The following is a 21,565-nucleotide window of genomic DNA, read 5'->3' on the forward strand; positions in this document are numbered from 1 at the left end:
AAAAAAAAAAAAAAAAAAAAAAAAAGAAAGAAAAAACTGAACCTCGATTGTGGCGAGATATCGATGCTGATATTTGCGATAGAAATGACTAGGTATGCAGATTTGCAGATTGCAGCTAGAAGCTCAGCTTCAAGGAACGATAAGAGCGCGCCCGGGCTCCCGGCCAGCCATGCGATGCGCCGCGAGGAGCCTTGTCAGGATATTCAACAAGGCAGTTTAACAACGGCAATAACCATCATGAAGCAGGTCAAGACAACGAGCGAAGACGAAACGAGCGGAGACAAGAAGTAAGTGGTTATTGTTCCTGTCGCCAGCTTGTCCTTTTGGGGAGCCGGAGTTGGAGTCGGGGGCGATGGGCCGCGACGTTGATCCCCACTCTGCGCTAAACAAACTAACACCGCCACAATATCCATACAGTACACCCTCTGGACTGCATGGATCGCGAACGGTTCAGAACATGGAACAGCACACTAGTTATGATATCTATACAAAACACACTCTAATAGAAATATTAATATATCAAAAAATTGAGTTATTCCCATAAGTATGAGAAGGTAAATACAGAACATGACTTGGCAGTTTCATGTTTCTAACCGTTCGCGATCCATGCAGGCCAGAGGGTGTGCTCCGCGTGGCTGCTGCGTAAGCTCATTACGGAGGAGTCGACTCGAAAACGAGATAGATTATGTCAGGTATATATTTGGTTCTATCAGGTTGCGCACATATATATCGCACCTATCTGATCATTCCCATGCTTTATGAAGCTGACTTCAAGCCCGAGGTATACAGCCAGCATCCTCGCTGATCTGATCTGCTCCTGTTCGATTCTATACCCTGGAGATTTAGCAGCGTGATGGAACTGCGCTGGGAGCAGTTCTGTACACGCGGTGTCTGGCAGTTGAAACAGGCTACTGTCTGACCCATTCATCCATCGGAGCATGCACTTTCGGTACATTCCTAGCAGCCGGGGTTGGTTGCGAACTCTGCATGGCGAAGTATAACTGCGAAATGAGGACGTCTTGATTGTTGAGTATCACGGCATGGCAGCAGTGTTAGGTATCATGCATGTCCACCTCTGCGGCCTTCTGTAAGCCCTTTCCGTAAAACGGGCTATGTTTCTCAGCCAGTTCATCCAGTTGGGATGCGAAATCTGTAGCTGCGAATTTCCGAGCATCTGCGTCGTATGTCATCCAACGGTTGAACTAATCATGATCAGCGCAAATTCCAGTAGTACCTCGAGCAACATACCATAGCAAGCCGAACCCCAAACCACAAGCATCGGTGTACCCGCAAAATATCTCGGGACGGCGGTTCGATGTTTCGACCCTCGTCTATGGTTGGGGCATTGTTGAAGAAGTTATCCGGGTATAAATGTTGGCTCCAGATTTGACCCCGTATCAGGAAGTCCTCTGGAAGCCATCGTTCGTTGCCTTGACTGGGGAAGTCGGCGCCCTCGATAAGAGCAAAGTCGGGAGAATTTCGGGTTAGAGTATTGAGGAATGTGGCGATTATCTTCCACGGGACCAAAACCTCAACGCGCTTCATGCTACTGGGGGTTCGGGCTAAGCACCAAAGGAAAGCGAGCGATGCGTGGAAAGAGGGGTATATGTTCTTGTTGCCAATTTGATCCAGCATGGTTGACAGCGTTTGGAATGTCACACAAGAGCCGTAATAAACCACCGACGAGATGGAGTCAGAATCCCTGGACGCAAGGAAATCGGTTTCAATAGTCTTGAGATCACCAACTGGAGTCCAAAATCGATGAGAGGCAAAATAGATGTCATCCATTGACTTTGATTGTGCGGCGTTCGTGGAGAATTCACCTGGTAAGAGTGCATTCGGAGTTGCATATTCGAGCACAGCTGCAAAATTGCAGGAGGCGATGTAAACACCCTGTAACTTGAAAGTCGGACCCATCCGGCCGATATATTGTTCCAGAAAGGAGAGAAAATCGTTGCTCGCGCTCATAAAGGAATCTCCAAGGTCGCCTATAAATAGGTAGCCATGCGCAGCGACAAAAGCCGCTACTATTTCCGGAAGACGTCGAACAGTCTTCGGGGCTTTCAGTACTGGGTTGAACAAGAGGAATATACTTTCCCTAGTGCCAGCATACGGGTGCACACAAACAGCAGATTTTGTATAGTAGAACAACTGCTGCACCACATCCGGCCGCGCCAGTACGGCAAGGTGATGCTGAATTCTGCCGACTTCAGGGTTGAGGTCAGCAGCTTTGTTATACCAGTATCTCGCAATCCCAGCCCAAACCTCGCGTTCTCGAAAGTCGGCTTCTTCGACGGCCATGCCGTATCGTGAAAGGTCACCGAGACATTCAGTCCAAGTGAACTCAAACGCGGGAGCACTCTCTAATAAAAGCGTCATCATGGCATAAGCCCGGTAGATGAAGGTTATCATGTGCTCTAGAGCATCAGGGAGGCGATGGCGCAGCAATTCAAGTAAAGAATGTATTCCATAGCGCCATAACCGGGATGGCATTGCGTATTTCTCTGCGAGACGTTTGAGGACAGGGTTCCCTGCCGGATGTTGGGAAGCTAGCAGAAAATCATGATGCTCTTGGAGGAGGATGCCGTGGGTGCCGATCAACACCTGCCATTGTCGATCGGACAATTTGGTTTTCGATTGGGATTGTTCCTTGACGTATTCCATACATTTCTTTTCCACCATGACTAGCCCGGAATAGATACCTCGGACATCATTGGTCAACTGCTCTTCTGTTGGGAGTTCAGTCTCTACCTGGAGTAAGATGCTTTCAAATGCTGTACCTCCGTCAACCGCATACACTCCACCAGCGGATCTTTGTTCCTTGCTCAGCTGCCCCGCAGACTCCTGCCCATAACTCGGGCCCTCTGTTGATTCGCCGGTTGCTCTTGACAGTGAGCTTATCTCGTTTTGCTTGGTGGTGGTGACAATTGGGGGTCGTTCGTCGTTGGAATCAGGGCTCGAGCGGCGTAGGTGGTGTTGCGGCTGCGATGCGACAGCCACATTACTGCCTAGATCGTCCGTCGAATTCACAGAGTACCGAAGTCGCGACTCGCTACCAGCGGGGCTTGCTTTCCCTGTCCGGTTGTCCACTGCTGTACGGCTGACGGCGCGACTGCGCGGAGTCCCTGGCCGGGGTCCCTGGGCCTTGCGTGGTTGGCGCAGACCCTGTTGTCGTGTTGAAGGTGCAATTTCAGCAACTTGATCGCTCGGCGCATCCGAGGCGTATTCATCCGGCCAATCGCTCGAGCCGGGTTTCGCGTTGGTATATGAGAATGCAGTAGAATGTTGTGCGGGATTGGAAGTCATCGATCCATCGTCTGATATAAACGCCGCGCGCGACCTTCTGAGCCTAAGTTAGAGGTTACTACTGCCTGGTGTAGAAATACCGCGTGGGGTAAGGCTGGGTCAAGCTCGGTTCTACTCACCGAGGCGAGCTGCTCCCCTCCGGGTCCGCATCGGAGGAGCTCATAAGACCAGGTGCGGGCTGTTGAACAGCTGGATTTGTGTCCCGGTGTCGCAGAGGAAGTGTTCCCCTCCTAGCATCGGCATTGTCGTCGCTCATCGTTTAGGTTGGCTCAAAGTGGTGGGACACGTCATCTGATTCGGTTAGTGGCCTGAGCGTCTGAGGGGCAAGATGTGACGGTGGAGCAATGTTGAACAAGGTGACAAAATAGTCAAGTGCGAAGCAGAAAGCAATACGCACGAGGACATTTAAGTTGGATATGGTGGGGGTGGAGTGAGATGCGACAGCAGCAGTCAGAGACAACAACTTAGGCTCGGGGTGTTTGCATCAAGGGCAGCGATGACATCAATGCATCTGTGGCTGGGCACCGACCTATGTAAATGCGCCTACCTAACCGCAGTATTCGTGAGATATCATAGGCAGGAAGATGATGCATTTAAGATCGCAGAGAGTCTTAGGCAACTAAAGCACAACCTCTCTGCCTAGAACCCACGATGACTGGTGCAGAGTCAGCCGGGTCCACTTCAGCACATGGAACTGTGTAGACTAGGTAGACAGACTGAAGAATCGAGTCAGTAAAGGACCTCGAGCGACTTGAACAAAACAGGAAGCAAGTCAAGCGTTACACCCGAGGATAACGACGACAATAAATGGTCGGGGAAAACAATGGGCGGTGCCAGGTGCGGAGGTCCATAGCGGTTGCCTTGCTCGCCTGTGCCTTTTTGCTTTTTCTTTCCCCGCAGCCCTCAGATTCCTCCGAAGTGGCTGCGACCTTGCAATAATAATTATAATCCCCTTACATATTCCGCTTCTAACCGTTTAGCAGTACTGATCGATAACATTTGGGGGTTGCCTACAATGAAGAAGGCAAACATCACCTGACTGGCCGCTGACCACGATCCTCGGCGGCTCAGCCTCGATATATACTCTGGACAGAGTCAGCATGGGGCAATCAGCGACTGGTTGCCTCAATCTTATTTCCGACTTCAAAGGCTGTTTGCTCTGCTCGTGATTCTCGCGGTCGCCTTATTACCTACAACCCTCTCTTCTTCGCGTCTAGGGTCATCCCACCAACCGGGACAACATGAACGACTTTCTGGACTACGCTCGACTCAGAGTATGGGATCTCACCATTCGCTGTCCCCAACCGGCATTGCTTTGTCATTGTTTTTAAGCACACAGAGGTGAATAAACGATCATGACTGGAAAGCGTCGCATGCGCAGCTTAGAAAGCGGAAATGGGCCAAAGGGCACCTCGAAAGTGAAACAGCTCTATTCAAGTCGCCGACGTGGACTGCAAGTCAGCGCTTGCAAGCCGAATCACGTCTATGGCCATGTGAATCACCTCGTCAGGGCAGTCCTGTTGATGTATGCGGATACCGATGTGAGAAAACTCTGGCAGGCCAAGCCAAATACTAGATTGGTAAGCGCTTGACTCAAAGGCTTTCTACGCTTCCAGAATATTATCTGCCCTACTTCGAGAGCTCTGATCTGGCTACCGACGTCGCCACCCGCTTCGGCCTTCAAGGATTGAAGCTCTGCAGCTGCCTATGCCCAGCACCAACAACCGAAGTTACGCCTCGAGATCACCCTAGCCAGATTATATGGTCAGCATCTTGCCTTCCGGGTATTAGGTGGGTCAGATGTTCTGCTGGCTGGCTCGCAGCGATTAGGCAGGCGAAGAATACCATCCAGGTCGCACATGATAAGAGCTGACATTCATTGAGGACAGTACGGAGTATAGGATTTGATATGAGTCTTCCGCTGCACAAAACACCTGTCGAACGGCTATTCGACTCCTGGTAAAGTTCGGGACAGCAAACTGCCATGACTACCTTATAATGTATGCAAGCGGCCCGATCATCGCATATTTCCTCCGACAGCAAACATCTAGACTGGTTTAAACTCGAGGAACTGTGGTTTTTCATCCACTTCGAGCACTAGGTTTACGGATCACAAACATAACATTTATTCTGGTGCCAAATAAAGAAAAGAAGAGAATTAGCTGCATAGTGCCCGATGGATTCATCAAATATAGTCTGGTGTTGAGTTGACGCAGTCATCTCAGTCATTGATTCATGCTGCTGTCATTGTCATATTTATCTTCTAAATATTGAAGGACCTTTGTTCTTGGATAACCAGGTATTCCAATTTACTTTGTTAATTCTGAGATTTCTTTATTGATTCACACGTTAACTATGAAGTAAAAATCCGCACCTTTGACTTCACAAGCCCCCGACACATAGGACACTTTGCCTTCCCCTTGATAGGATACCCCTTGTGAGAAGGAATAAGCTCGTCAGCACACCACCTACACATCGTAGCGTGTCCACACGGAAGCAAGACAGTATCAGCAAGTTGATCCATGCAAATCTTGCACTCCATCTTGATAGTCAGCTCATCTCCATCCTTGGGCTCTGGGCGACTTTTCTGCGGCTTGCCTAGGTTGCGCTTGGTAGTGCTGATAGTAGTACTAGCAGCTGGGGGCTCGGGCCCCAAGGGCTGCGATGCCAGACTGGGGCTCTGGACCTGGTTCAGGTCGGTTCGTGAGCCGCCAGATAGACTGGCTTGATACACAGCTTGCTGTTCGCTAGGGCGCATGTTTCGCAGCCAGTCATTTAGCTGATCATCTCTCTCAGGATTTTGTCGACGTCCGGTTCCGGCTCCAGCTCCAGTCAAATCTATCAAAGGCTGACCAAGCGGATCAATGAATTGAGGTAGCTGTTGCGGCGCACCTGGGATTTTGGATGGTGCTGAGAACATCGAGTCTGAATGGGGACGATGTTAAGAGAGCGAGCAGGGAGCAGTATGCCTGAATGTCCTAGAAAAAGTTAAGCATGGCGGTTTGGGTGCGTTGGGAGCCTTTCAAGTTTATATATCCTGCAAGCAATTCATAGCAGTAGGTTAGTTCACTATCAGTGTACCTATCAAAGGTAGTCTGACCCCACAAGTGGCCAGTCCTTTGAAAGTTATCCCGTTTGAAGCCAACAGCCCTTGTTGTGTACTTTAGAAATTGCTTCTTTCAAAAATCATTGATCAGGTGTTGATGCTCGAGGAGCTGAGTATAGTGTGGACGATCGGAGCTCTGGTGGGTCTCGCGCCGACCCAGACGTCATCGCCCACCGGTTTGTACTTTCTCTCCTGCACAACCTCTCGGAGTCTGATGCGCAATTACCTGATCATCACTCCATATCCGCTCAATCCTGCTCCTCCTGCCCCTCCCGCTATCTTCTCAAAGGGCTGTGATCTGGGGCTCATGATCCAGAGATTCAAACTGCGTCAGCTTGCTTTTAATCTGCGCCTGCGCCTTCCAGTATTGACCAGACTTGCAATGTCGACCACCAACAATCCCAATCATGGACTAGGATCTTTGCCTGTCAGCTGCCCCCCGGAGCTGTCTATAGAGGCCTTGTCGCAATTTCCGGCCTTTCGCATTTGGTTTTCTACATTACAGCAGTCCCTTAGCCGCCAACAACATCCTTCGCACGAGTTCCATAAAGACCCCTACGCCCTGCGCAAGATTGATGTACAGGCGGTGGATTTCTTCGGCGGCGGGAGGCTTGGATTTGTGAAGATAAAGGCTGATATATCGAATTCCGGTGGCGAGTATCTCCCTGGAAGTGTCTTTTTGCGGGGCGGAAGTGTTGGGATGCTGGTGAGTTACGAAGTAATAACAAGTCGCTTTCTGGAAAGCTGATATTATCTCTAAACAGCTCTTACTTCAACCGGATGACGTTCCTTCCAGCTCCGAAGACGATAAATGGGCCGTCCTGACCGTACAACCCCGTATTCCGGCCGGTTCACTTGCGTTTTCCGAAATCCCAGCAGGAATGCTTGACGACAGCGGCGCATTTGCAGGAAAGGCCGCGGAAGAGATTGAGGAAGAAACAGGCTTGGGAATTTCACAGAGCGAGCTTGTTGATATGACTTCACTCGCGCTACAGTCTTCGGCCGAACCGGAAGATAGCGAAACGCTACAAAAAGCAGTGTACCCATCAGCCGGAGGCAGCGATGAGTTTATACCTCTGTTCCTATGCGACAAGCGGATACCGCGCAAGGATATTGAGGCCTTACAAGGAAAGTTGACCGGTCTACGACAGCATGGAGAGAAGATTACGCTGAAAGTGGTTCCACTAAAAGACCTGTGGAAGGAGGGCATACGAGACGGCAAAACTCTTGCGGCTTGGGCTTTATACATGGGGCTGAAACGGGAGAACAAACTCTAGAAGAAGGATTGCAGTCGCTCTGAACGACGGTAGCATATGAAAGTAGTGGTCGAATGGAAATCTGTAGATCTATAGCAACGTTTTTTATCCATATCAGAGCTTCAATCTCTTCGCCAGTTCGATACCCTCTGCTATTGTCCCAACCCGAGCGTCGATAGCGTACCCCTCAGCATCCAGTCGCTTCAACTCATCAAACAACGAAGACAAAGGAAGAGTGAAGCACTCTATGAATTCGTTATCCTCAAGTTGAGGCTTGGGATTCTGGTTCTCAGGCAAAGACATGTCAACGCGAACGTGGACCATGTTCAAGTTTGTGTTACAGAGCCCTGGGTCTGCAACCGAGCCAGCGTTAGCACATTGAGCTGATGTCTACTGCCAACGTATTTATCACTCACCGTTATACATGACAGTGCTTGTTTGGTCTGCCACGCCTACATAGCCTGTCTCTTCTTTGAGTTCACGTACAGCGCATTCCTCCACCGTCTCCTTGGGATCGATGAGACCGGCTGGCACTTCGATGACCACCTTGTCAATCGGTGGCCTGTACTGCTTTTGAAGGAGAAGCTCCGGGCCGCTGGCCTTGTTCAGAATGGTCACAATCCCAACACCGTCAATCTCACAACTTGCGGGTCGCGTCTGTTTCGTCAAGGTAGGTGATTAGTGGACATTCCGAGCAAACTTTACTGTTTCTTTCTTGCTTGATTGTCTGAACACGGGCATCATTGCAAGGCCGACTCTTAGCATCAGCAATAGCGGACCGGAATAGACCACGTGCATAGACATTCGACAGAGCACAAAACAATAGAACCGGTATCCTACCGTTCTTTCAGCCGATTCCCAGGTTCTTTCAACGCCATTAGGGTCACGATAGGTTGTCTTAACCAACTTCGCCCACTTTGCTTCTTTCGGATCCTAAATCCGAGTCACAGTCAACGGATCGGTCAATCGAAACCTTGCATCATGTCACCATACCAGGGGTTCCTTTGATAGAAACTTTGACTTGGCGTACATTGGATCAGACATCTTGAACTCCGGATACCGAGCGTGGCGACAAACAATATGGTTTCAGATAGAAAGAAAACCAGTCTATAGATCGTCAGATCTTTGCGGGGAGAGTGAATTTATAGGGCAACGGCACTGACAAAATCAAGTATTACTTTCGAAATCTATTGCTTGGGGGAAATGAAGAACAACGAGGGGCAAGCTCTGAAGGTCGAACCCCAGGACCCATCCCCGCGACCCACCGCCTCTTTTGCTCCGCCCAAGTCGAGTGTCTGCCCAAATGTACGACTGACTTCTTCACCTTTTCAACTGTTCACACATGCTTAGTAAACCAATATCGTGAGGTCTTGGTTGCCCAAGCTGTGCGGCGTAAGTTGCGCACCTCAACTGTTAACCAGGTCAACTATACTAGCCAAACACGGCCGGCTTCTATATATCAAGGGGTCGGAACTTCCCAGGCTATCGAAGAATAGCATCTGAGTCCATAATGCCTTTGTACAAATTCTGCTAAAATAGTTCCTCTATTCAGAGTACTGAAGATAACCACTAAAGTACCTACCTCGCGATATCTCACGAAGCTTCCCAGGATAAAAAAGCACTTTCTCTCGACAGCGTGCATTATAGACCACAGCACAGTACCACAGCCTTGGAGTCAAGGAAGGACTTTCAGAAGTTCGGGACTTCCAGACACGAGGCTCGAGAGTCCGAAGCCTCCATAGCTATTGACACGCCCAAGGCCAATGCAACCGTCTCAAACCCGCGGCCTTCATGCGCAGTGCAGGGGCCATCGTCACGGAGACGCTTCTCTATTGAACGCATCATGCAAGGCAGGCTGCTAGGCTCTAGTACTACGTAGTACGCTCCCTTTATGACTGAGGCTCGTCCGTACAATGAGTCAAGCGAGTATCATGGTCATCATACGCGTACCAGCCAACCGGCCTCCAAAGGACGAGAGAGTAGTCCGTGGCATGCATACCTGATATGTGAGATCCGTCCTTAAGAACCTCCGATCCAGACAGCCTGGCCATCGTTGCTCGATTGAAAATCCTGTCATAGTTCTCCTCGATTAAGCGTATTTAGCGTTGCGACGGGCCGAAGGATGGATGATAGGCGACCCACGCTCTGAGGGATAGATAGGGACTACAGTCGAGTATCTACTGGTCATATCATTACATATAACGATGGAAAATACATGAGAAAATTCTGTTCTCTTTCGCAGGCTATGGGTATCTTTCTTCCATCAGGACCTGTCTATGATACAAAGTGAATACTAATTCGAGAGGCCCGACCCAGAGATATCTAAGAGCGGGTAGAAGGAAAAGGAGTTAGATGTCCCGTATTAGAACTCGACCATATCAAAGAGCTTCAGCAAGCCCTGCGTGATCGGTGAGCTCACAAGAGGGCGAGTCTTGGGTAGATGCAAGGGTCGAATTAGGAGACGTATGAGAAAACCGAGATTGAAGAAAGAAATGCGCTCGCTGTCGTGACATCGTGTAGAAAGCGGTATCGTAAGTCGATCCAGAGTTGGACTAGAGAGCGGGGGAGACAGCCCGGTCTTCGATTTCCTTGAGCAACTGGGGAAACTCGCTCCAGTCCTTCATGATGACCTTAGCACCGAGGTCGGTGAGACGCTGTCTCATCTCTTCCTGCTTCTCTTCACCGGGGTAGCTGCCGACGTAGCCAATGACTGCAATCTTGGCACGGACCGCACTGAGGGCACCAGAAACACTGTCCTCGACGGTGACGGTCTCTTCGGCCGTCTTTCCGACCTTCTCCAGAGCGTGGAGGTAAATGGCGGGATCGGGCTTAGAAGTAGGCTTGGGAAGAGAAGTGGCGGCACTGAAAACCTTGTCGTGGTCGAAGAACTTGTCCTGTCCAACCTTCTGGATGGAAGCGCGGACCCGGCGCAGAGCAGAAGAGGAAACGACAGCAAGACCGTACTTGCCGTCGTCGTACAACTTCTGGACCTGCTCGGTGGCACCAACACAAGGCTTCGCCTTCTCTTCAAGCTTGGCAATGACCTTGTCCTCCTCCTTTGTTACATATGCCTCGAGCTCGTCCTTGTTGAGTTCGAACTTGAACTTAGCCTGGAGAGACTGCATCATGCCACGGAAGTTCTGACCGACAAAGTCCTTGATGAGCTCTTCACCGGTGTAGCGGACGGTGAGGCCCTGCTTCTCGAGGATCTCATTGGCAAGATCGGCACATGCCTCGAAGGCCAACTCCTCCGAGAGGACGAGGGTGTTGTCGCAATCAAAGAAAATCTCCGTGATCTAGATCATGAGAGTGTTAATAAGGACTGATTAAGTATAACGTCGACGGTATCTCACCTTAGGCATGATGTATGAAGTGTTCTGATGGATTTGGTGGGGTTGTGTTGTGGAGAGTTGTAGAGAGTTGTAGAGGAGAACAGGTGAGGGGAACTTGAAGAGAGAAGTTCTGGTGATTGAGTAGACCTTGGAACAAGACAATGAAACGAGGGTATTTCGGTCCCTTAAGTAGATTCCTCCCCGTGGAGCATATCAGGTTCCGCAAAAGGGGAAAGCGATAATATCATGGGAAAATGTTCCAGGCAGGGGCGGGGGCCGGCGGCTTGAGGTCATACCGTGACGTTTGCGACCACCGAGAGACGGCGAGCCTCGGGCTGCACTGCCCTGCTAAACCTATCAGAGTATGGCGCGCCTGTTTAGGTAACGCGCAGGCTGCCAATGAGTCGTCCCAACAGGGGATAGTGCGGTCGAATGAGAAGGACGAGACCCGTCCCGCCGTTGATATGGAAATGCGCAGAAACAGGTCCTGTCTCGAGCAATAATGAGGAGAACCGAATCGAATCAGGTCTCTCTTTCATCATTTTTCCTATAGGCTGTGTTCCAAATTTTTCTTTTCCATGGCTGCGGGGATACTACTTCTAGACATCTGATTCTGCTCACCGGAAGATGTTGGCGTAGGCCGTTTGCCTTTGGGCCAACGGATTCCGAATATAGCTCGCTGCTGAAACAATAATGAAGAATGATGTCCAGGAACCGAGCGCATTTACGAGACAAACATCCGTTGTTGACAACCTATCAATATCAGCGGAGCACTCTGTTCCACTTAGAATTCAGTTATATACCTCAAGCCTAGGTGTGACCCTTGTGATAGCCACGAATCACCGGTGTTCTGAGCGTACAATAGGCCTTGGTTCCTGTCCACAACCCCGAGCATTATCGTCCATGCGGCGGAGAGCGGTTAATGCAGCCGTGCCTACAGAATACTCTAAGCAAAAACGCTAGGCCCCGTTTTTGCTCCGGATATTATCTGACTCTGTACTCCGTACATCTTCGGTGCATGCATGCGTCCGGCTAAGTATACAATCTGCGTAGGTCCTCCTGAATGTCACGCCTGTCAAATTATTGATGCGAAGTACCTAAGTATGCACATACTTGTCGAAGGGGTGGTGAGTGGTGACTTGCCCTCGTTGGTGCCTCAACCCTCGGGCATACATCGAACGTTGGGCTTCCAATGCTTGATCCACACACTGCTGACCCGGCCTGCTTCTCATTGGTGCAGTCAGCATCAGATTATCCTCGAGGAGGAAACGGCTCGGGTTACAGGGTGGATGTCTCCGTCTACAGGTCTCATACCTAATTAGGCAACTGACCTTATCACGGTTCTACCTCTTGAATGACATTCCTGAAGCTCCTAACCAGGACCCTAACCTACCCTAGACTAACCCAAATCCCCTAACCCTACCCTAAGACCCAAACCCCCAACCGCTCTAACAGGACTGGAGTGACTTGCTTGAAATGGTAACTACCTAATAAGGTATAGCGACCTGTAGACGGAGACAACCACCCTGTAGCCCGAGCCGTTCCCTCCTCGAGAACGCTTTGGCGCTTAGCGGGTTGATAGAATATTTTCCTATTTGAGCCACTCTATACTCTGGACACTCGGACCTTGGAAACCGCAGCCTCGTGACTTGGAAACTTGCTTGGATACCTGTTTAGGCTACACTGTTGCTTGGTCTGCTTCATGCAAGTGCAATAATCCAAACAGACATGGGTGATATTGCCGATTCAGACTTCCCCGTGTCCGTGTCGTCGCTTCACTTCCCCTCCACGGAGCAGCTTTCAGTGTCGCAGACGCTAGCTTCCTTGCGACGATCAGCACTTTCCGTGAACAACCGACTCCGTTCTATTGAGGCCGACGCTGCCTTTGTCCGCGAGGTCGCTGACCATTATGGCCTTCCACTAATCGCCAATGAAAGATGCGGCAGCTGGTACATCCCGCCTGATATCAAAGGTGGGAGTGCTTACTTCAAGAGCACCGACGGCCACACCGGCCAGTGGGACTTCAGTTTTCGAAGACTAAACCTGCAGATTCTCCCACTTTCCCGGGAACAAGGGGGGTAAGTGAGCCATCCATGCCATCGCCCTTGTCCAGAGTAGTGTGTTGTCTGAAGCTAACTGCAACTGTGTGATCCTTGCAGCTGTATCATAGTGGACTCGACTCGTCGTGGCAAATGTGAGTGATATGATTAGCCCGCCGCCGTCACTAGCTCTCTAACGCTCTTTCTCACGGATTACCAGTGATGCCCGATGCTCTATCGAAGACTATCCCTATTTGGTGCGCCGTCTTCAACCGAGCCTTGTTTCCTTCGGAGACTGCATATCATTCCGTTGAATTGCCGCCGAACTACCTAGGGGCATCAGAAGAGTCGCAGATTGAACAAAGGATTGACAGCTTCGTCCATTCACTCAAGGTACGTTGCCTGAATACTCGCATCGTATTTCTGAATAAGAAACGATCTGATCAGATTGTAGAGTTTGAAGCTTGATTTGGATGAACTCCGGCAACAACTAGGGAAACCAATCCGGCTTGCTTGGGCGAACCGGACATATTTCCACCCAACCGACTTGCGCAAGGGGAATGACTACAATCTCCTTGTTCTGTGCTCAGCCTCAAAGCGCGTCCATGGGGCGGAAATATCTGAAGGCGGATATATCCAGGGCGCAGGGGATGACAGCGAGGCTTGGGCTCATGGTCTAACACCACCGGTCTTCTGGGCTCACAAGTCCACACTCTTAGCTACATCAGAGGAGGATCTGCCCGATGTGATTGAGAATCTGACGCGGGAACACCGAAAGCATACTTCGAGTCAGCAAGCCACTCTCGTTGCCCCAACTAAGAACCTCTATATTGGTCAGGCAGATCCTGGATTGGTTGGGAATGGAGCCTATGATCTTGTCATAGATTGCAACAGCAACGAAGAAGTCCCAGGAGACAATCCGAAGCGTTTGAATCTGGGTTGTACATCTTCGAGGCAAGGTGGCCGTGATCTACGAAACCATTTGGATAAGGTTCAGGCTTTCGTTGGCTCGCGGTTGGGTTCGAATCCGTCACAGTCATTGCTCGTTGTATGCGACACTGGCAAGGATCTCTCTGCGGGGACCTTGCTCACAATTATCTGTTTCTTCTATAACGATGCCGGTAAGCCGCTTTACTATCAGGTTTTTGTTCATCCTCAATCTGACCCGTTTAGGTGAATTTGTTGGATCCCGGACAGACTCAATAGGCAAGCAGTTCATCCGACAACGTCTTGCTTGGATCGTCTCGTCAAAACATGACGTTAATCCCTCGCGCAGTACACTGCAATCGGTCAACGCCTTCCTGATGCAACGGCCAGACTATTGAATTCGCGAATTTTGCATTACTATCATAGAATCTATGCGAAACGATCTACTCGTTCTCAACAGCCTCCACAATGGCTCCAGCGCTTCCCTGATCCAGTCCATTCAACACAGCGAAATCTTCATTAGAAATGTCGAAGTCGAACACATCGGCATTCGACACAATGCGCTCCGGGTTGTCTGTCTTCGGTAGCGGAACCCATCCCTTCTGCAATGCGTAGCGTATCAGAACCTGCTGTGTTGACTTATTGTACTTCTTGGCGACATCCACAAGGATAGGGTCATTCGCCTTATAGTTTCGGACGATGGGCGAGTACGCCTCGACGATTATCCCGTTATCCTTGCAATACTTGTCGATCACGCTTTGCTGGCACCATGGATGGAGCTGTGTTGTTCCACTTAGCACATCCGTTTCACAATCCGAAGAAACATCTAAGAACGTACCTCAATCTGATTGACATGTGGCGGCCAGACTTTTGCATATGCCCTCATCTCTTCGATATGCTTGACGCCGAAATTGCTAACCCCGATACTCCTGGTCTTGCCTGCCTCTAGCAGCTTTTCCAGAGCTTGCCACAGCTCCTTCCGGCCTGAGGATCCGGAGCTAGAGCTGTGTATAAGAAACAGGTCCACGTATCCATCCTTACCGCCGATCTTATCCACGCTATCGACAATCTTTTGATAGGTCGCTTCGGGCGAACCCGCGGGGGCGAGGATCTTGGTGGTCACGAAGATTTGGTCGCGAGGAAGACCGGAGTCTCGGATCGCCTCGCCAACTTCCTTCTCATTTGCATAGAACTGCGCGGTATCAATGTGCCGGTAGCCCGCCTCAAGCGCCTTGATGCTCGATTGCTTGGTCTGTGCTGCTGGGGAGCGATAGACACCAAACCCGAGTCGCGGGATCTTGACCGAAGAATTTGGAAGAGGTAGAAGGTCGGTAATGGTGTATTTGTTCGACATGGTTTCAATATGCGGTAACGTCGGTCAGGCGACGCGATCAATTGGCTCTGAAAAAAGGGAAAGAATCTGTGGTTCTGAACGTGGTGTTTCGCGTGGACTTCGATGAGTTGATATGGACATGAGGCGGGGAGAAAATCGGTCGGTGCCCCGCCGCTGGGCATGATATCATACGCCCGTTCAAATGTTTGCGATGGCGCAATTCTTCCGTGATCACGCTCAACGTAGACAACTATTAATGAAAAACTTGGCGACCAATTTCTTTTTCTCTGAGTCACACTCTGAAGCGATCTACTTTCGCCCAGTTTGGAGCAGACAATTGACAGACGATGAGAGAAGCCGATCTGTTGGATCTCGGCAATGAGATGCTCGAGGGCAAGAATATCGTGGATTGTGACAGCAACCTCTGCACTAATGCCGACTATCTAGCGTTGGTAGAAGAATTCTGAATGCTCACGGATCAAGCAGCAACTTCAGTGGGCCAGTGAAATCTCGACTCGATACTATACAGGCCAAATGATCACCTCGCCGGGAAGCTTCACCGACCCATGGTATCTCCCTCAGCGCCGAAGATGAAGCGGAAAAAGCCTCCGGCAACCAGTCAAATCTCCATCGCGCAGACTCCACCATATTTGGTTTTTCTGAGATGCGGGCGATCGATGAATGGAGTTCAGCCGAGTCTAGCCTGGTCGATAAGGTCAACGGAGTAACTCTGGGTGAACAAGGGAAAGACCACGATTGTGCGTGGCCTTTGGATCAGAAACTGTGGCCTTTCCGCTCTACAGTATTCTGTGTGATCTGCACCTCGGGGCCCGGTACTGAGATTATTGTTCAGTGAAAACAAGGCACAAAGCCTATAAACTAGAAACTGTGCTAGACGCAATGATAAATGCCTATAGATCATGTTTCAGTCTGAGATATAGAGTATCCCCAGTCCTCCATCACACCGACATATAGTCACTACATCCATCGGAGCTATCTTTATGAATCGAATCAGCAATAGCCTCAAGTCTGCCAGATACGATCCTCCAATTGCTGCTATCCGCCCCGGCGAACTTGCATAGCGAAACATGATCCTCGTTTAGGCCTCGGATCCTCTCATTTGCTTGTCCCATGCGCGCAGAACCTTCGGGAACAACCTACCGCAAGGGTACACCTGTTAGCAAAATGATTATATCAATAATGGAAAGATGTTTAACGACCAGGAGGGAATGCGCACAATAGCTCCTTTAGTCGCCTTCTGCTCAAAGAATGTCGTAATGTCATATTTTGGCGCGATCTCACTAAATGTTGTAGTAAGCTCCTCTAAAGGTGCTGACCATCTGGCTATGTCGTCTACAAACTCTGCCTTGTCTAGCAGGATAGATTTCTGGAAGCCGGTCAGATATGCCGCAATGTCCGAGCCTTGATGGGGTGTTCCGAAGAATAGGATGGCTTTGGTTGAATCGGCGATGTGCCCGTATAAGGTGCGACGTTCGTTTGCGTGTCGGAGTGCCTATGGACTTGTAAATACGGTCTGAGGGGTGGAATCGATAAGACAAACACTTTTCACCACTAGGCCACCGAGGGAATGGCATATGAATATGATGGGCCTGTTTTTATACTGTTTGGGTTGAATTCGTTAGGGGTTATTGTTTTCTGGTCAGGGCAGTAGTTCTCGTATTGAGGGGTGGGCACGTACCGCTCGAAAAGCACGCATGTCCGTAAGATCATTTAGAAGATCCTCTGCAAAGGTGAAAAGCCTCCCGAGGATAGTCGAGGAAAGCTCACGCAGAAAGCTTCTAGCATCGTAGCCAAATGTCATAATACGGGCGCTATGAAATGATGGCGATTTGGGAAGCAGATCTCGAAGCCATAATGTGGTGCCTTTCGTCCATGTTGAGCGTGAGTCCCCGAGGCCGTGCACTGCTATAACGCTACGGATTCTTAAGTTGGTGGCTAAGGGAATACTGAATCAATTTCACATACTCGAGGCCAGGAGGTAAAGTCCGCAACGAGCTGGGGTAAAGCTGGCGAAGACCGAGTAGTTCTTCCTAGGCTGCCGGTCAGCATCCTGGCACATATGGATTGGGTTCAGTATACAATGCGCTCACCAATGGCTGGAGTCCATCAATGCCAACCTCCTGTTTTGGGTCTGCGAAAATGGCCCCTTGTTCTTTCTCCGTCGACGCTTTCATCGATGGCTCCCCGATTGTGTCTCCACTGTCCCTGCTTGGGCTCTTGCCAGTACCGGGACCTCGCTCTATCCTATCAGAGCCAGATGTCTTTGAACTAAAAAATGGTGGTACATATGTTAGAAGCTCCTTGGCGCATGCAGCAGCATTCCCGGCTGCGCAAGGCTGCCACATTTTGTTCTTATGTGAGTCGCCATAGTCACAAATTCCTCGAATGACAATGCAAGGGAGAATATTCAAAAGACCAGCAGCCTCCATCTCAAAGCACAGAACACCTCCAAGCTCTGTACTTAGCCTATCTCGCGTAAGACCATCACGGAGCACCTGGTTGCCCGAGGCAATTATGCCATAATGCAGAACGATATCCTGATCAACTCGCTTCGGTAGTTTGATTGACATATCTCCATCACCTCTTTTTGGTCGTTCAATTGCCATGTCCTTCCTGCACGCTTCACATGTCGGTCCCTCAATATGCTCGTAATCAGCGCGAAACAAGATATCCGGAGTTGGAGTTGCTGGACTGAAAGAAGGGAACGCTTCCAGCGCCTCGAGGTGAGACGTGATACTAGTGTCACCCATCATGACTCTCGCCTTTAGCATCGTGAGAGCAGAAAGGAGGATTCTAGGCGGTCCGTTCAGATAACCTATAGGGTTATGTTTACCACCAGGCGTGATCTTGTTGAAGTCATATTGAACCACTCCGCCATAACCTCGCTGGGGCTGGCTTATCACAACATCGCCAAGTCGTATATCGACGCCAGTACTTGGTACGCCCGCGCCAACGCCAATTAAAAGGCCAACTTTGAGAGCTGGAAACTTGAGCGTCATCTGCAGCACTGTGGTGGCGGCTGCTGTGGTCCCGATATGACCGGCAGGAAGGCAAACGATAACCACATTATGCCAGCAGATACGGCCTAAAGTATATAACGCGGTGTCAACACTGTGTTCATATTGTTCGTCTAGCATCGCTGTCGCTGCGCTGAATTCGGTCGGCAGAGCTGTTATCCACGCTACGTGGTACTCTTCAATATTCGGCACATGCGGATGCATCCTATTGATCGAATTAATGTTTATAGCGAAGCACGTTGATTAAGGACGATAATTCGAGACATAAAGAGAACTGAGCTAGATGAGAGAGGGAAGAAAGGAAGAGGCTTCCAACACGTGACGACGGCTCTGTTGTCACAAACACAGTTGTCTGCATGCCTCTATATGCGGGTTACTATAGATTGGGTTGTTATTAAATTGATGGGAATTGGGCGGCAGGGGCGCGGCCCAGATAGCGCCACTGAATATGTACTTGCTTGTCACCCAAAAAGCATATTCGCATCTAGAATTTATTCATTTACCACGTTTTTCTTGCTAAGCTTCCTTGAATATCAAAACATCTAAAGTACCTGCTTGAAACGACCGGCCCTATGTATTGCAGAGTTTCCGTCCTGATTATCACAAAAACGATTAGGTTCGTTTCGCTAGTGCGGTTGAGAAGAGTTCGAGTAGCTAGTTATAGTTAGCTGCACGGCTAGAGGTAAACACAAATAGGTCAAATGCGTTGGGCATAGGACATCCTTACGAGCGACGCATATTTTCTGTCTTCCTCGCTAGATGAGCCGTCGAGTGTTGGCCTCAGATCGTCGAGTTTCTTTTCAGAGCAAAACACCAGGTGTTTGATTTCCTCGTCTTGTTCGATTTCTTCGAGAAATTTGGTCGCCTCCTCGTCATTACCAATCTGCGAGACGAGGAAAATTGACTTCCTATTCCTGCATCGCGTTGCGCTATACTTCTTTATGACTTTCTGCAACGTGTCTCGTGTTTCGCCTTTCGGCTAAACAGGTTGCATATGAAAGTTAGTGACGGGGTCCGTAGAAGTCTAGTTGAACAGCAATCAATGCTATGGAAGCTAAACATGGTACATACCTCTCCGTCTGTGATTAGTATGGTGATAATTGGTTTCTCCCGGGTCGGATCTAAAAGAATCGGGTTGATGACGCGCCTTTCTAGCTGGGTGCCTAATGGAGTTTTGCCATGGTACTTGATAGCTGTTTTTCCAACCAATGTTCGGTTGTCCGCCCTTGTCAACTCATCCTGCTGGACATCGTCATTCAGCAGTCGCAGAGACATCTCAGTTCCAGTCATCTGTATTGCGATTTCATTAACTTGGGAGAGTGTCGTTTCAAGCAACTTTCTCTTCATAGGGGTATCCATCGATTGACTGTTATCTACTGATGTTCAGCATTTCTTCCATTTTTTATGTCCAAGCAGATCACCCACCACCTAAGATGACTATATTATACTGTGTGAGCTTCATCAGTCCTGGAATGTGCTTTGGGGTCACTTCCCACTTCTCCAGGGCCCGTTTGACCGTCTCCACGGCCTTACTGCATCGATCTATAGCCTCTTGATTCGAACCAGAGGCGAATGGCGGACTTCGCAGCGCGGCAGAACCCATCATATACCCATCGTCGGCATTCTCCGGCTAACAGATAGTGAGCACTATGTAAAAATCCTGTAAAAAGGCCATGGTTAAACATACAGTTCTGGAAGCGCGGTCGCTTAACTGTGAGACGGCGTCTACAAACCGCTTGGTCTCCGCAAGCCGTAGAGGCTTGTCTCCATTTTGATCCTTAGCCATATCGTTTGCCCCAGCGAAGAGAAGAAGGTTGATCATCCGACCATGGCCCTTTTCCGCCGCCGTGTGTAGTGGACTTTGGCCCTTGTAATCCCTCAGTTCCACGTCTGCCCCCTTATTGATGAGAGCACGGGCTATTTCGGGGTTTTGACCTGTGACAGCCACATGCAAAGGGGTCTGGCCGTTTTGATCCCTACAGGTCATGGTCGCTCCTTCTTGAAGAAGTATTTCAACGACCGCAGTGACTCCACTCCCGGCTGCCTTGTGCAAGGGTGTTTCGCCGACATTGTTTCTGACATTAGTAGCGCGCCCATCGTGCTGGACTAGAACCTGAACTATCTTGTCAGACCCCGTGGCTGCGGCCGCGTGGAGAGGAGTATTGCCGTTGGTATCCCGACTTGTAATGTCTGCATGGTGTTTGATTAGCACCTGGACATTATTGACAGCCCTGTCTCCACAGCATACCGCCACATGGAGTGGGGTTTGGCCTAAATTATCTTTCTTGTTAACTGACGCGCCATAGTCCATCATCAATTGCACATCATCAACAATGCCGGTGGCAGCGACGTGTAAGGGCGTCTGGCCATCATTGTCTTGCTCATCCTTGGCAGCTCCCCAAGAGAGAAGCCACTCAGCAGCTCTCGGGTTTCCTGATGATAGGGCGTGAAAGAGCAGAGTCTTTCCAGTTTCAGGTTTCTTTGCCTCTCTGCTTGCACCACGATGGTATAATAGAGAAGCAACTGCACCCCGATTTTCTTGTATAGCAAGATAAAGAGGGGTAACTCCTTTTTGATCCACAACATTTATGTCAATATGCGCTTCGTCAAGGAAAAGCCTCGCTGCCTTTGCGCTGCCCTCTCTCGCTGCTTGATGCAGAAATGTTGAATCCGTCTCATTACCCGGACCGTTCGTTTTCACCTTAATGAGTTCTTTGAAAACTGTCCTATTTCCCTCTTGTGCAGCTATAAACACCGGTTTCAGCCCGTTTGTTTTCCTATCAACATCAGCATGTTTTTCAAGCAGCGCACCGCAAATGCTGCCGTAACCATGCTGCGCGGCCACTGACAGAGGAGTGCGGTCATCATCATCTGCTTCGTTGATATTTATGTTTCTTTGATCCAGCAGGATCTTCACGACTGCTTCGTGTCCATTGGTAGTGGCCAAGAGTAATGGTGTCCGCCCACGATTATCCTTAGAATTTAGATGATAGGGGTTGTGGAGCAATTGCTTTACCACTCTAGCATGCCCCAGTTCACTGGCGATATGGATTAACGTAACGGCATCCGCGCGGGGTGGATCGTTTTCTCCTCTTGTTAGTGCACAGTAGAAGGGTGCCTTTGGATGATCCGCAAGTTTGTGCAGAAGATCTCCCATATCGTCCGCTGCCTCGTCAAGATGCGCAGACCAATACCGGGAGGCGTACTTGAGAAACGCGTCAGATCCGC

General features: G+C 49.9%; 10 protein-coding genes across 10 annotated transcripts; 2 read left to right on the top strand and 8 right to left on the bottom strand.

Moving 5' to 3' along the window:
- Positions 1–1,052: 1,052 nt before the first annotated feature.
- On the bottom strand, positions 1,053–3,562 carry BDV17DRAFT_287450 (uncharacterized protein; the record flags this gene model as incomplete). The annotated part of the gene is made up of 3 exons (XM_073761180.1): positions 1,053–1,202; positions 1,249–3,343; positions 3,426–3,562. The coding sequence occupies 3 exons, from the start codon at positions 3,560–3,562 to the stop codon at positions 1,053–1,055; spliced, it is 2,382 nt and encodes a 793-aa protein (XP_073619927.1).
- Positions 3,563–5,668: 2,106 nt separating this feature from the next.
- BDV17DRAFT_252877 (C3HC4 finger protein) lies at positions 5,669–6,378 on the bottom strand (the record flags this gene model as incomplete). Its single annotated transcript, XM_073756594.1, has 1 exon — positions 5,669–6,378. A coding segment is annotated over exon 1 (538 nt), but the record flags the coding sequence as incomplete, so codon positions are not given.
- Positions 6,379–6,551: 173 nt separating this feature from the next.
- BDV17DRAFT_252878 (putative NUDIX family hydrolase) lies at positions 6,552–7,750 on the top strand. The gene is made up of 2 exons (XM_073756595.1): positions 6,552–7,118; positions 7,177–7,750. Exons 1-2 carry the CDS (start codon positions 6,627–6,629, stop codon positions 7,687–7,689), a joined length of 1,005 nt encoding a protein of 334 aa, XP_073619929.1. The 5' UTR covers positions 6,552–6,626; the 3' UTR covers positions 7,690–7,750.
- Positions 7,751–8,899, bottom strand: BDV17DRAFT_252887 (MutT/nudix family protein). The gene is made up of 5 exons (XM_073756596.1): positions 8,832–8,899; positions 8,662–8,775; positions 8,509–8,601; positions 8,085–8,325; positions 7,751–8,021 (listed from the first exon to the last, which is right to left on the bottom strand). Exons 2-5 carry the CDS (start codon positions 8,710–8,712, stop codon positions 7,783–7,785), a joined length of 624 nt encoding a protein of 207 aa, XP_073619930.1. The 5' UTR covers positions 8,713–8,775; positions 8,832–8,899; the 3' UTR covers positions 7,751–7,782.
- Positions 8,900–9,882: 983 nt separating this feature from the next.
- Positions 9,883–11,274, bottom strand: BDV17DRAFT_252889 (HAD family hydrolase). The gene is made up of 2 exons (XM_073756597.1): positions 11,022–11,274; positions 9,883–10,964 (listed from the first exon to the last, which is right to left on the bottom strand). Exons 1-2 carry the CDS (start codon positions 11,028–11,030, stop codon positions 10,221–10,223), a joined length of 753 nt encoding a protein of 250 aa, XP_073619931.1. The 5' UTR covers positions 11,031–11,274; the 3' UTR covers positions 9,883–10,220.
- Positions 11,275–12,639: 1,365 nt separating this feature from the next.
- BDV17DRAFT_147117 (initiator tRNA phosphoribosyl transferase family protein) lies at positions 12,640–14,578 on the top strand. The gene is made up of 5 exons (XM_073754407.1): positions 12,640–13,078; positions 13,160–13,194; positions 13,260–13,432; positions 13,494–14,160; positions 14,213–14,578. The coding sequence occupies exons 1-5, from the start codon at positions 12,729–12,731 to the stop codon at positions 14,362–14,364; spliced, it is 1,377 nt and encodes a 458-aa protein (XP_073619932.1). The 5' UTR covers positions 12,640–12,728; the 3' UTR covers positions 14,365–14,578.
- On the bottom strand, positions 14,212–15,387 carry BDV17DRAFT_147115 (aldo/keto reductase family protein). Its single transcript, XM_073754406.1, has 2 exons — positions 14,805–15,387; positions 14,212–14,745 (listed from the first exon to the last, which is right to left on the bottom strand). Exons 1-2 carry the CDS (start codon positions 15,318–15,320, stop codon positions 14,410–14,412), a joined length of 852 nt encoding a protein of 283 aa, XP_073619933.1. The 5' UTR covers positions 15,321–15,387; the 3' UTR covers positions 14,212–14,409.
- Positions 15,388–17,102: 1,715 nt separating this feature from the next.
- Positions 17,103–18,660, bottom strand: BDV17DRAFT_147134 (nucleoside phosphorylase domain-containing protein). The gene is made up of 2 exons (XM_073754408.1): positions 17,411–18,660; positions 17,103–17,350 (listed from the first exon to the last, which is right to left on the bottom strand). Exons 1-2 carry the CDS (start codon positions 18,539–18,541, stop codon positions 17,234–17,236), a joined length of 1,248 nt encoding a protein of 415 aa, XP_073619934.1. The 5' UTR covers positions 18,542–18,660; the 3' UTR covers positions 17,103–17,233.
- Positions 18,661–18,848: 188 nt separating this feature from the next.
- Positions 18,849–19,760, bottom strand: BDV17DRAFT_252896 (uncharacterized protein). The gene is made up of 2 exons (XM_073756598.1): positions 19,065–19,760; positions 18,849–18,991 (listed from the first exon to the last, which is right to left on the bottom strand). The coding sequence occupies exon 1, from the start codon at positions 19,694–19,696 to the stop codon at positions 19,277–19,279; it is 420 nt and encodes a 139-aa protein (XP_073619935.1). The 5' UTR covers positions 19,697–19,760; the 3' UTR covers positions 18,849–18,991; positions 19,065–19,276.
- Positions 19,761–20,271: 511 nt separating this feature from the next.
- On the bottom strand, positions 20,272–21,565 carry BDV17DRAFT_252897 (uncharacterized protein). The gene has a single exon (XM_073756599.1). The coding sequence runs from the start codon at positions 20,921–20,923 to the stop codon at positions 20,651–20,653; it is 273 nt and encodes a 90-aa protein (XP_073619936.1). The 5' UTR covers positions 20,924–21,565; the 3' UTR covers positions 20,272–20,650.

Source organism: Aspergillus undulatus (assembly GCF_047715775.1).
Source record: "Aspergillus undulatus strain CBS 261.88 unplaced genomic scaffold BDV17scaffold_4, whole genome shotgun sequence".
Lineage (NCBI taxonomy): Eukaryota > Fungi > Ascomycota > Eurotiomycetes > Eurotiales > Aspergillaceae > Aspergillus > Aspergillus undulatus.